Source organism: Leuciscus leuciscus, assembly GCF_965113295.1.
Source record: "Leuciscus leuciscus genome assembly, chromosome: 9".
Lineage (NCBI taxonomy): Eukaryota > Metazoa > Chordata > Actinopteri > Cypriniformes > Leuciscidae > Leuciscus > Leuciscus leuciscus.
Genome location: NC_138733.1, coordinates 1,705,325 through 1,717,824, shown reverse-complemented (window position 1 = coordinate 1,717,824; position 12,500 = coordinate 1,705,325). Strand labels below are relative to the sequence as shown.

At 40.7% G+C, this 12,500-nt stretch overlaps 1 protein-coding gene across 1 annotated transcript in view; it reads left to right on the top strand.

Annotated features, from left to right (window-relative positions):
• arap1 (ArfGAP with RhoGAP domain, ankyrin repeat and PH domain 1) overlaps positions 1-12,500 on the top strand; it is a 70,564-nt gene that overhangs the window by 51,743 nt on the left and 6,321 nt on the right. Inside the window, exons 17-28 of the mRNA XM_082179329.1 lie at positions 147-342; positions 1,319-1,364; positions 1,439-1,602; positions 5,603-5,812; positions 6,231-6,336; positions 6,438-6,585; positions 7,505-7,591; positions 7,703-7,771; positions 8,212-8,329; positions 8,416-8,529; positions 9,792-9,937; positions 12,280-12,362. Coding sequence (XP_082035455.1) covers positions 147-342; positions 1,319-1,364; positions 1,439-1,602; positions 5,603-5,812; positions 6,231-6,336; positions 6,438-6,585; positions 7,505-7,591; positions 7,703-7,771; positions 8,212-8,329; positions 8,416-8,529; positions 9,792-9,937; positions 12,280-12,362 — 1,487 coding nt within the window. The remainder of the gene's footprint in view (positions 1-146; positions 343-1,318; positions 1,365-1,438; positions 1,603-5,602; positions 5,813-6,230; positions 6,337-6,437; positions 6,586-7,504; positions 7,592-7,702; positions 7,772-8,211; positions 8,330-8,415; positions 8,530-9,791; positions 9,938-12,279; positions 12,363-12,500) is intronic.

Below are 12,500 nucleotides of genomic sequence, written 5' to 3'. Positions count from 1 at the left end.
AGGTTGACTAAATATGATAAAAACGACTAAGACTACATGTAAAACTGGCTGACAAAATGAACACTACGTCACACCTCTTCTGATCCGGGCCGCTGGTTCTGATCGGGGTCTCACTCCCTCTCTCTCTCTGTGTGTGTGTGTTCCAGTCGTTCATTCCCTCGGGAGCAGAGGATCTGCTGCTGAAGGACTTCGAGCGCATCGGGCGCCTGCGCTACAAGGACCGGCTGAACCGGGAGATGTCCCGACTGGGCTGGTTCTGTCTGGAGGGATCCAGTCTACACATCCGGCTGGAGGAGAACAACACCAACGAGACCATCAACCTGCAGAAGCTCCAGGAGCTCTGTGAGTCATCACACACACACATCAGCAAGGAAATCGGTTAAAGTGACATCGACCAGTTTCTACTGAGTGTAGCTGCTAAAATAATAGAAAAGGTTGTGATTATGTTAGCAGGAATAGTTTCCTTTTATGATTTTGACACTGATAAACATGACTCCCAAATCAACAAATAAAGTGGTTAAAGTGAAATCAACCAGTTTCTATTATCTTAGAAGCTATACTCTGAATAGAAACTGGTCGATTTCACTTTAACCACTTTACTTGTTGATTAAAACCATAGACCGTAAAAAAAGATGGACGACGCCTCTTCGCTCTCTTCCATTGGTGAGAACTGAAGCCGCCAGTGTCCCGATATGGTGCTGACATCTTGGGACTTGAGTCTGCGCAGTAGCGATCTCGGGACCAGACCTTTATCTTTCATTTTAAATTCCTGAATTTGATCAAGAAATTCAATTAAAATAATAAGACACTATAGGGCTCTTACCAATCAAATTAAATCACTTACACTGAAAAATTACAACTGCGTTAAATAATGGTATGAGATTGTTTTAAATATTTTTTTCAATATACAAATAATACAAAATTGAAAAGAATGATCATTTTAAACACAAAATAAACCACCAGTAGGTGGCAGCAGGTGACCATCTTAATGAGCGAGTCATTTATTCAAACGATTCGTTCAAACTGATTTATTGAAGAATGAGGCAGTTGTTTATGAATGAGTCATTGATTCTTTCACTCAAACGATTCGTTCGGAATGGCTGATTCGTTCAGGAATGAAACCCGGTTGAGTGTTCCTGTGAGATGCGCTATGGTTCTGCTGTGATTTTTGTTTGGAAATATTTTCGTTGCTGAAACAGAACAAAAAAGGTCAATATTGTCCATGATTTTGTACATGTATTTGACTGCATCTATAATATTTATGTCCCTGTAAATCATTTCTTTTAAGTGTTAAGTTTTCTTTCTAATGTGTGTGCAGCAATCCAGCCGGAGAATGAGGTTCTGGTTCTGGTGGAGCGGGGCAGGTGAGCAGGAGCAGATTTGAATCTTGTGTGTGTGTGTGTGTGAGTGTGTCTGACTAACACAAAGTCTCCCTCAGGACGCTGTACATCGAGGGCGAGAGGAAGCTGGACTTCCAGGGCTGGGCGGCAGCGATCCAGAGGAATGCTGGGAGTTCTGGAGACACACTGAGCCAGCAGCAGCTGACGGACTCCGATATCCCCATCATCGTGGAGCGCTGCATTCACTTCATCACGCAATACGGTGCTCAACTCTATTCGGACCTGCTCTATTCAACTCTATTCTGACCTGCTCTATTCAACTCTATACTGCCTTACTCTATTCAACTCTATTCTGACCAGCTCTATTCAACTCTAGTCTGACCTGCTCTATTCAACTCTAGTCTGACCTACTCTATTCAACTCTATTCTGACCTGCTCTATTCAACTCTATTCTGACCTGCTTTATTCAACTCTATACTGCCTTACTCTATTCAACTCTATACTGCCTTACTCTATTCAACTCTATTCTGACCTGCTCTATTCAACTCTATTCTGTCCTGCTCTATTCAACTCTATTCTGACCTACTCTATTCAACTCTAGTCTGACCTGCTCTGTTGAACTCTATTCTGACCTGCTCTATTCAACTCTAGTCTGACCTATTCTATTCAACTCTATTCTGACCTGCTCTATTCAACTCTATTCTGACCTACTCTATTTAACTCTATTCTGTCCTGCTCTATTCAACTCTATTCTGACCTGCTCTATTCAACTCCATTCTGACCTACTCTATTTAACTCTATTCTGTCCTGCTCTATTCAACTCTATTCTAACCTACTCTATTCAACTCTATTCTGACCTACTCTATTCAACTCTATTCTGACCCACTCTATAACTCTATTAAACTCTATTCTGACCTACTCTATTCAACTCTATTCTGACCTGCTCTGTTTAACTCTATTCTGACCTGCTCTGTTGAACTCTATTCTGACCTATTCTATTCAACTCTATTCTGACCTGCTCTGTTGAACTCTATTCTGACCTACTCTATTTAACTCTATTCTGTCCTGCTCTATTCAACTCTATTCTGTCCTGCTCTATTCAACTCTATTCTGTCCTGCTCTATTCAACTCTATTCTAACCTACTCTATTCAACTCTATTCTGTCCTGCTCTATTCAACTCTATTCTGTCCTGCTCTATTCAACTCGATTCTGACCTACTCTATTCAACTCTATTTTGACCTACTCTATTCAACTCTATTCTGACTTGCTCTATTCAACTTTAGTCTGACCTACTCTATTTGACTCTATTCTGACCTATTCTATTCAACTCTATTCTGACCTGCTCTGTTGAACTCTATTCTGACCTGCTCTATTCAATTCTATTCTGACCTACTCTATTCAACTCTATTCTGTCCTGCTCTATTCGACTCTAGTCTGACCCGCTCTATTAAACTCTATTCTGACCTGCTCTGTTGAACTCTATTCTGACCTGCTCTGTTGAACTCTATTCTGACCTGCTCTGTTGAACTCTATTCTTACCTATTCTATTCAACTATTCTGTCCTGCTCTATTCAACTCTATTCTGACCTGCTCTGTTGAACTATATTCTGACCTATTCTATTCAACTCTATTCTGACCTGCTCTGTTGAACTCTATTCTGACCTACTCTATTTAACTCTATTCTGTCCTGCTCTTTTCAACTCTATTCTGTCCTGCTCTATTCTACTCTATTCAACTCTATTCTGACCTACTTAAGTCAGAATAAAGTCGTAATATTTTGATAATAAAGTAGAAGTTACGAGAATACAGTCTTCCTTAAAGGACAAGTTCGGTATTTTACACTTAAAGCCCTGTTGACAGACCTGCTGGGGTTTAGTTAGCTGCTAGTAAACGCATTATTAAGGCAGCTGGGGTTACGATACATTTTCACAGGCTAACGTTACCTTTGACAAGGAAACCAGGCTTTATAGCGTTCAACAAAACTTCATTGAAATTGAGTCACAAAACCAAGCTAGATACCAAACGATCCAACCTAGGTAAAGAGCTAGCAGCTAAACACGTTGGAAGCACTTTTGTCAAACTCCACAAGCTAGCCACCACTCCGACCATATAAACTGTATAAATAAATAATGACTCCGATGATATCACAGATTGATGCGTTTACTAGCAGCTAACTAAACCGCAGCAGGTCTGTCAACAGAATCCAATGTCCCTCTACTCACCCTGAAGCTAGCTGATGTTCATCGTGTCAGGATTAACATTGTTGATGCAGGGAGTATTTTGATTTTAACATTTTTGCGTGCAGCTAACTGAACAAGCGATCCCATTGGATGAATTCGTCCAATCACATTTGCCATTTATCTGCCTTGACTTTCTAAAACGCACAGTACCTCAACCATGTTTTAGTATTTTTCTCTAAATGCACACGACATATATAAGCAGTCTCTATTTAATAAAATGCATAATGTGCTTGTATACAATAAATGAGAGTGCATGACAGGCTACTACAGCCCTCCAACCTCCCACCACATTTCCCTCTTATAACACCATGAACCACTATTGCTCCATTAATAATTGACTATGTACATTGCAAATACAATCTGGATCATTCCTGCATTACTTTTATTTCGTGTAATTTACAACGTAACGGCGTTGCATGCTCGTAGTTTCTTTTGCACTTGATCAGTGAGGCGAATCGATACAGCGCGCGCCGCTCCCCCAAACGATCCTGTACTGTAGGTGGAGCCTGAAACTGATCGTCCTCCTTGTGGTGGTAGTCAGTACTACTGGCCTGTCCCTCACAGGCTCAAACACGTAACCAAAATGACTCATTTTCGTGTGTATAGGACCTGCAGTTGCAGCTGCCATATACCTTCGCAGGTCCTACCATTCCAGTGACGTCATCAGAATTTCCAGCATTCTTATACTAACAAACGCAATTTTTGTGTTGCTTTTAAAAAAAGCTATATTGATATTTTTGATAATTTTTTTTAGTGTAATTTACTTTTAATTGTCATAAACAACACGTTATAAAAAAAAAAATTTCAGTTCATCTTTAAGTGTAAAATACCGAACTTGTCCTTTAAGGCCTCATTATACTTCTGCGTCGGACCTACGCCGGAGCCTATACGCCGTAGGCAACGTGTTGATTTTAATTTATACTTCTGCGTCGTTGTCCACGTTGACGCGCACCCAGGGATGTGAAACCCTGAGGGAGGGGTTCTGGCAGACCAATCACAGCGCTTGAGTCCGCGTAGAATTGACGCGTTGTTACATTTTTGGAGAGGTGCACGTCAGGGTACGCTGAAGCGCGCGCTACACACAGCCTACGACGTAGCTACGGCGGCAGTTCGACGCAGAAGTATAAATAGGCCTTTAGAAGTTCTTTAGAAGAAGTGTAGAAGTGTTTTCGCCTGTAAAGTCTATTCCGGCGCTGTATATATTTTGTAACGTCCTAAAACAAATGGTGAAGCATGTTGGTAGATTAGCACACACACGACCCTATGCAAGTTGAGCTACACACACACACACACACACACACACACACACACACACACACACACACACACACACGTGAGTAATGAACTGAAAACACCCGCTCTGTAGAGCCAGTGGACGTGCACCGTTATGAATGCCTGTGTGTGCGGTAATTATGAATGTGAAACAACGGCAAGTACACACACTAAAATAACTTCTACGGAAGACTGTATTCTCGTAATTTTGACTTTATTCTCAAAATATTTCAACTTTATTCTCGTAATTTTAGACTTTTAGAAGAAAAAAAATCTGATTTTTTTTCTTTTTACATTGTGGTTCAGGGCTCCCGTACTTCTCAAAACAAGCACGTCTTCATTTGTCCAAAGAATCAACACACACACACATACATACATGCATACACACAGGCTCACACAGACACACACACATACATACATGCATACACACAGGCTCACACAGACACACACACATACATACATGCATACACACAGGCTCACACAGACACACACACATACATACATGCATACACACAGGCTCACACAGACACACACACATACATACATGCATACACACAGGCTCACACAGACACACACACATACATACATGCATACACACAGGCTCACACAGACACACACACATAAACACACACACTATAGACATGAATAATCAATAGTCAGATATTTTTGCGATGCAGAAAAGCACTTATGAGACTCTGAATAACAGAAGGATCTTGTTGTGTGTGTGTGTGTGTGTGTGTGTGCTGCAGGTCTGACCTCAGAGGGCATCTACCGTAAGAGTGGTACGAACAGTAAGATCGCCGCCCTGCTGGAGGAGTTGAGACGTGACGCGAGGTGTGTGTGGCTGAAGGAAGGAGAGCATCAGGTGGACGACGTGTCTAACGTCCTCAAGCGCTTCTTCAGGGACATCGAGGAGGGGCTGTTCGGCCCCGAGGCTCACGCCTGGCTCAGCGCCACAGGTCATTCACAGCTAGACCACATTATTAAAGGGCAGAACTCATTTACAATTAATACATCAACTTTTTACGTCACTTCCGGTTTGGTGTTCAGATCGACTCCAGAAGCCTTAACGTTTTATATGTATATATTTAAAGTGAATCCAGTTCCTACATTACTTTTCTATACATTGAGTCACAAGTAACTTGAGTTACGTAATCAGATTACTTTTTCGTTGTGTGTGTGTGTGTGTGTGTGTGTGTGTGTGTGTGTGTGAACATGTTTATTGTAGTTCTAGACTAAATGTGAGCATTTGCATTAGTTTTCTAGTTTTATTACTTTTCAAAGTAACTTTCCCCAACACTGGTTATTAATAATGCTAGATATCATCAGTAGATGATTAATGTGTGTGTGTGTGTGTGTGTGTGTGTGTGTGTGCAGGTGTTTCAGATGAGAGCAGTCGCATCTCTCAGTATCGTCTTCTCTTCAGCAATCTTCCCCCAGTGAACCAGGCGACACTACGAGCGCTAGTTAATCATTTCTACTGGTGAGACACACACTTCCCCTTTCTCACACACACTTCCTCTGCTTCCTCTGCCGCTCTGCTTTCAGTCTCTGATGTGTGTGTGTGTGTGTGTGTGTGTGCAGCGTCCAGCGGTTTGCGGATCTCAATCAGATGAATCTGCATAATCTGGCGATCGTGTTAGGGCCGACGCTCTTCCAGGTGGACGGGAAGGACTACAGCGCCGGCCGGGTCATCGAGGACCTCATCCAACACTACGTCACTATATTCCACGTATGCAAATATCAAATCAAATATGCTTTATTGTCCCTGATAGGGAAGTTTGTATGTTTACACAACATTCATGCTGTTCCAGATCATTAGAGTCTGTGTAGAGTTGATGAGATACAGTCATCAATTCAGTTCAAGTTTATTAGTACAGTGCTTTTCACACACACATCATATCTAAGCAGCTTTACAGAACATGCATGAGTCCACATTACAGTTTACAGTGATCTGTCATCAGAGGACACTAAGTTATGTATTTTAGAAATGTACATATACAAAATCACAGTTAGAAATGTATTTATTTAAACTATGTAATAATTTAATGCAGAAACAATGAGCTCAGTGCAGTAATGAACACTTGTTTGTTAACAAATGACAAATGATCATCAGCGCCATCTATTGGTGAGACTAGAGTATAGGGCTGACAAAAATCAATTATTGCCTTGAAATTGTAATTGCAATTATTATTTAAGATGATCATAATTTACATTGAATGATGTTTTGAATAGCTTTATACCAGTGGTTCTCAACCCACATTCTCCATAGCCATCAAGGAATGACAGAATAATCTATTTATATATACACATTTATTATAATAGGCCTATATTTGTTTACACAAAAATTGTTGACACACACAAGTCCTCTTCCCCTTTACTTAACATACACATCAGTTGTAAGAATATGACTAATGTTGATAAACAGACAGTGGGACTATGAGGACTATGAGGTTCAGCTATTAAATATCAGTCCAGAACTACATACAACATAACCACATTTATTTCATTTTTAATGTAAATCCATTTTTCTTAATTCATCCTGTCGACCCATTCTTCAAGTCTCGCGACCCAGGGTTTGAAAACTTGTGGCCTAGAGTATGACCTGCAGTGTGTGTGTGTGTGTGTGTGTGTGTGTGTGTGTGTTGCAGGTGAACGAGCAGCAGCTGAAGAAGCAGTTAGATGAGATCACATACATCATAAAGCTCAGAGACAATCTCACGCCTAAAGCTGGAACGGTGAGTCTCGATTAGTTCCTGCGACCCAGAATTACTGAATTTGATCCTTATTTGTGGCATGTTTTTTGTAACTTTTGTTGTGTGTGTGTGTGTGTGTGTGTGTGTGTGCAGGGGAGTGGTGATTTTATCTGCACGGTTTACCTGGAGGAGAAGAAGGGAACAGGCGAACAGCATGTAAAGGTGCGCTTGACCTTTGAACTTTGACCTGCCGTTAGGATCTTTCTATCGTAAAAGATCGAGAACAGCATCACACTTAGATATGAATAAAGTCAGTGAGAAATATAAAACAAAATGCTATTTTATTTTATTAAAGCAGAACACAGAACAAAACAAGAGTTAGACGATCATCAATACACAATACATAAAACAGACCGTAGGATGAACATGTAATTATGTGAAGTGTGTGTGTAAAACTGTGTTGATTATGTGTATATCTCTATTATCAGTTTCCTAATATATATGTAGAACAATGCTCGTTTTATATATATATATATATGAGGTCGAGTCGAGATGAGGGAAAAAAACATAAAAATACACTTTTAGTAGAAGAGACGAGTCCTGCTTTTCGTTCACGAGACGGTTGGAGTGGTTTCTGACGTGTGACCTTTGACCCTGGGCAGATTCCCGCCGCGATGACATCAGCAGAACTGACCTTTGAGGTCCTGGACCGGCGGAAAGTCAGCGTGAAGGAGAAGGACTACTGGTGCTGCTTCGAGGTGAACGAGAAGGAGGAGACGGGTGAGTGACTGATACACTGATGCAGCTCAGAGTGTGTGTGTGTGTGTGTGAGAGGGGTTTCATGTGTGTGTGTGTGTGTGTCTCAGAGCGCCCGCTGCACTATCAGGAGAGAGTTCTGCCCATCTTTCATTCTCTGGGATCCGAAAGTCACTTACTCGTCAAGAAGCACTTCGCCATGGAGGCCATACTGGTGTACCTGGGTAAGTGAGTGAGTGGGTGAGTGAGTGAGTCGGTGCGTGAGTCGGTGAGAGAGTGTTTTGTTTATTATAGTCATTTATTTCCTGATTAAGTGTGTGTGTTTTTTGTTTTTGTTTTTTTGTGATTGTGTGTGTGTGTGTGTGTGTGTGTGTGTGTGTGTGTGTGTGTGTGTGTGTGTGTGTGTGTGTGTGTGTGTGTGTGTGTGTGTGTGTGTGTGTGTGTGTGTGTGTGTGTGTGTGTGTGTGTGTGTGTGTGTGTGTGTGTTTACTGAGGTTAGGGCGTTTTCAGACAGTTGTCTTTGATCTGAAACAGGGATTAAAATAGTCACTGTGATGCAATTTGTTCTTGTCTCGATTCTCTTTCACAAGGCAGCATTTCTGAACTCCAGAGTTAGTCACATGTGAGTAAACCGTGCTCTCATTGGTCAGACTGTAACAGATCACTGTATCTGTCATTATAATACTGTATCTTTCTCAGCAGAAATCAAGGCCAATATTCGTATCATGTTTCTGTTTCAGAGTAAAGCAACTCTGGTTTCCACAATCAATGTTGTGTTTACCCATCATGCATTAGTTTGGGGAGATTAATCAGAGCAGCTTCAGCTGGGAACACTAGTCATACATTCATGTATTTTACACCTTTCTGACTCCAAGACCAATAATATTCAAAGGCAGTTTTATTCTATAGGGACTTTTTTGTACATTAAATGTCAGGATCGCAGAGGTTTAAGAGGTGAATGTGCAGATTTCCGTGTCTTCCATGTCCTTCATGATTTAATTCTCTTGCAGTTTTATAAGTTAGAGCTTGGCATAACTGGAGTCAGTCGGGGGACGTCCTGAGGCCTCCTGGCTGAGAGCCAATCAGCTGTGTTAAATAATACATACCTTATTAATAAGCTTTAGTTAGAATATATTCGTGTAGATCAGGTAACGTGCAGTGTTTATTATAGTTACTATATTTCCTGATTGTGTGTGTGTGAGAGAGAGTTTTTGATCGTGTATGTGTGTGTGTTTGAGTAAGTCTGTGTTTTGTTTATTTTAGTCACTATATTTCCTGATTGAGTGAGTGCGTGCGCGTGTGTGTGTGTGTGTGTGTGTGGAAAAGAGAGAGTGTTTGAGTGTGTGTTGTTTTTTGTTTATTATAGCCATTATATTTCCTGATTGTGTGTGTGAGAGAGAGAGTGTTTGAGTGTGTGTTGTGTTTTTTGTTTATTATAGCCATTATATTTCCTGATTGTGTGTGTGTGTGTGTGTGTGTCCTGCAGCCAGTAAAGTGGACGTGTCGAAGCACGGCATGATGAAGTTCAGAGAGGAGAGGAGTCTGCTGGGTTTGGGTTTGAGCTCCGGCAGCTTTAATGACCGATACTTCATCCTCACCAGCACTTCTCTCAGACTCTACAAAGAAGTCCGGGTAAGAGTGTGTGTGTGTGTGTGTGTCATATTACACATCTGTTTCATTATAAGACAACTTCAAACCTGGACTAATATAATGTGCACGTGGTCATGATGTATTTGACCGAACTCACACCAGCTGATCCTTGAAAACTCGTTCATAAAGTTCATAAAAAAATTAGTGCTGTGCAACGATTAATCGCATCCAAAATAACGTTTTTTTATTTATTTATATATAAAATATTTATATTTATATATAATATAAATTATATATACAGTCTATATATTTCTTAAGTATATACATTTATGTGTGTGTATTTATATACAAAATAATTATATACACAGTACACACACATATATTATGCAAACACAAACTTTATTTTGGATGTGATTAATCGTTGCCCAGAACTAAAGAAAATCTTAACTATCATTTCAAGAGGTTTTACATTTGAGGACAGAAAGACAGGAATCATGATGTGGTTTAATGTGATGAATAAACTTCAAAACTCTCGGACTGAATGAAATAAATCGGCCATATTCAGAAAACCTACATCAATATTCTGATATATTCTGCTCATATAAACATCATGTTCTGAACTCGGCTGCTGTATATAGAGATTAACCCTCTGGTGTTTTGCTTGTGTTTTTTATTTCAATGAAATAAATTTTCTATATTTTAGTTTGTAAATGTTTTTTATTTAATATTTCGAAATTTTTAGGAGATTTTATGCTACTAAATTATATTTGCGCTGTATTTATAATCCATTTATTCACTTTTTGAGCATAGACCTGAACATTACATTTCCAGCTGAAACTGGTAAATCTGGAACGCTTTAGAGCGACAGACTGAAGTTTGATCTCTTCTCTGAGACGACATTAGGCTGATTATTGCTGAAGTGAGAAAAAATTACAGAATTTTACATTTATTGTTATGAAAAATGCACAAAAAACTATTTGAAATGTTTATATGAAAGTATATATTTTTTAAATCACGTTTTACTCTAAAACTGTAAGAAAATTAAATCTAAACTCATGTATTTGTGTAATTTGTGTTCCAAATTTGAGGAATATCTGAATAAATTTGAATATCTAAAAAAATGCTCTTTCAGTGAGAGTGTGTTCTTCTGCAGTACCGAACGCTTCCACTAGAGGAAACTCTCTCATTCATTTACAACACGTTTATTTCTGACCGCGAGAAACACAAGTGTGACTGTTGTTTACAGGAGCATTTAACCTGTCGAATCATGGCCAGGATTATGTGTGTGTGTGTGTGTGTGTTCACACAGCAAGTGACAAAACCTTCGCCAAGTTTCGTACCATTCCGGAAAAGAAAAGAAAAAAATGACCGAAGAGCACCAGAGGGTTTGAAGAGCATGTGAATACAGTGTGTGTGTGTGTGTGTGTGTGTGTGTGTGTGTGTGTGTGTGTGTGTGTGTGTGAGAGCTGCGGTGTGTGTGTGTGTGTGTGTGAGAGAGCTGCAGTGTGTGTGTGACTTGAGTGTGAGTGAGAGTTGCAGTGAGTACAGAGTGTGTGTGTGTGTGTGTGTGTGTGTGTGTGAGCTGCAGTGTGTGTGTGACTTGAGTGTGAGTGAGAGTTGCAGTGAGTACAGAGTGTGTGTGTGTGTGTGTGTGTGTGTGTGTGTGTGTGTGTGTGTGTGAGCTGCAGTGTGTGTGTGACTTGAGTGTGAGTGAGAGTTGCAGTGAGTACAGAGTGTGTGTGTGTGTGTGTGTGTGTGTGTGTGTGAGAGAGCTGCAGTGTGTGTGTGACTTGAGTGTGAGTGAGAGTTGCAGTGAGTACAGAGTGTGTGTGTGTGTGTGTGTGTGTGTGAGCTGCAGTGTGTGTGTGACTTGAGTGTGAGTGAGAGTTGCAGTGAGTACAGAGTGTGTGTGTGTGTGTGTGTGTGTGAGAGAGCTGCAGTGTGTGTGTGACTTGAGTGTGAGTGAGAGTTGCAGTGAGTACAGAGTGTGTGTGTGTGTGTGTGTGTGTGAGCTGCAGTGTGTGTGTGACTTGAGTGTGAGTGAGAGTTGCAGTGAGTACAGAGTGTGTGTGTGTGTGTGTGTGTGTGTGTGTGTGTGTGTGTGTGTGTGTGTGTGTGTGTGTGTGTGTGTGTGTGTGTGTGTGTGTGTGTGTGTGAGAGCGGGTTAACCTAGATATAGTGCGCTGACGTCCTCATGAGCTTCTTTAGTTCTGGTGTCTGTGGTCATTATTATTCACACGATATAGAAGTGTGTGTGTGTGTAGGTTTAGTGTTCACTGGCCTGTGTTGTCCTGGGTTCTGGTGGTTTTCCTCTAGTTTTGTATTCTAGGTGGAGTGTGTGTGTGTGTTGTTAGGTTTATCTCTCTCTCTCTCTCTCTCTTCAGAGTAATCGCCCCGAGAGAGAGTGGCCTGTCAAGTGTCTGAAGGTGTATCTGGGCATTAAGAAGAAGCTCCGCCCCCCCACATGGTGAGCTCCCTCTGGACTCTATGAGCACTGAACTAAACCCTCCAGAGCAACAGATGTTGAAGCACTTTATGATGTTTAATGCATTAATATCATGATTTCCTCTTTGAAACTGTGTGTATTACAGAAATCACTCTAATA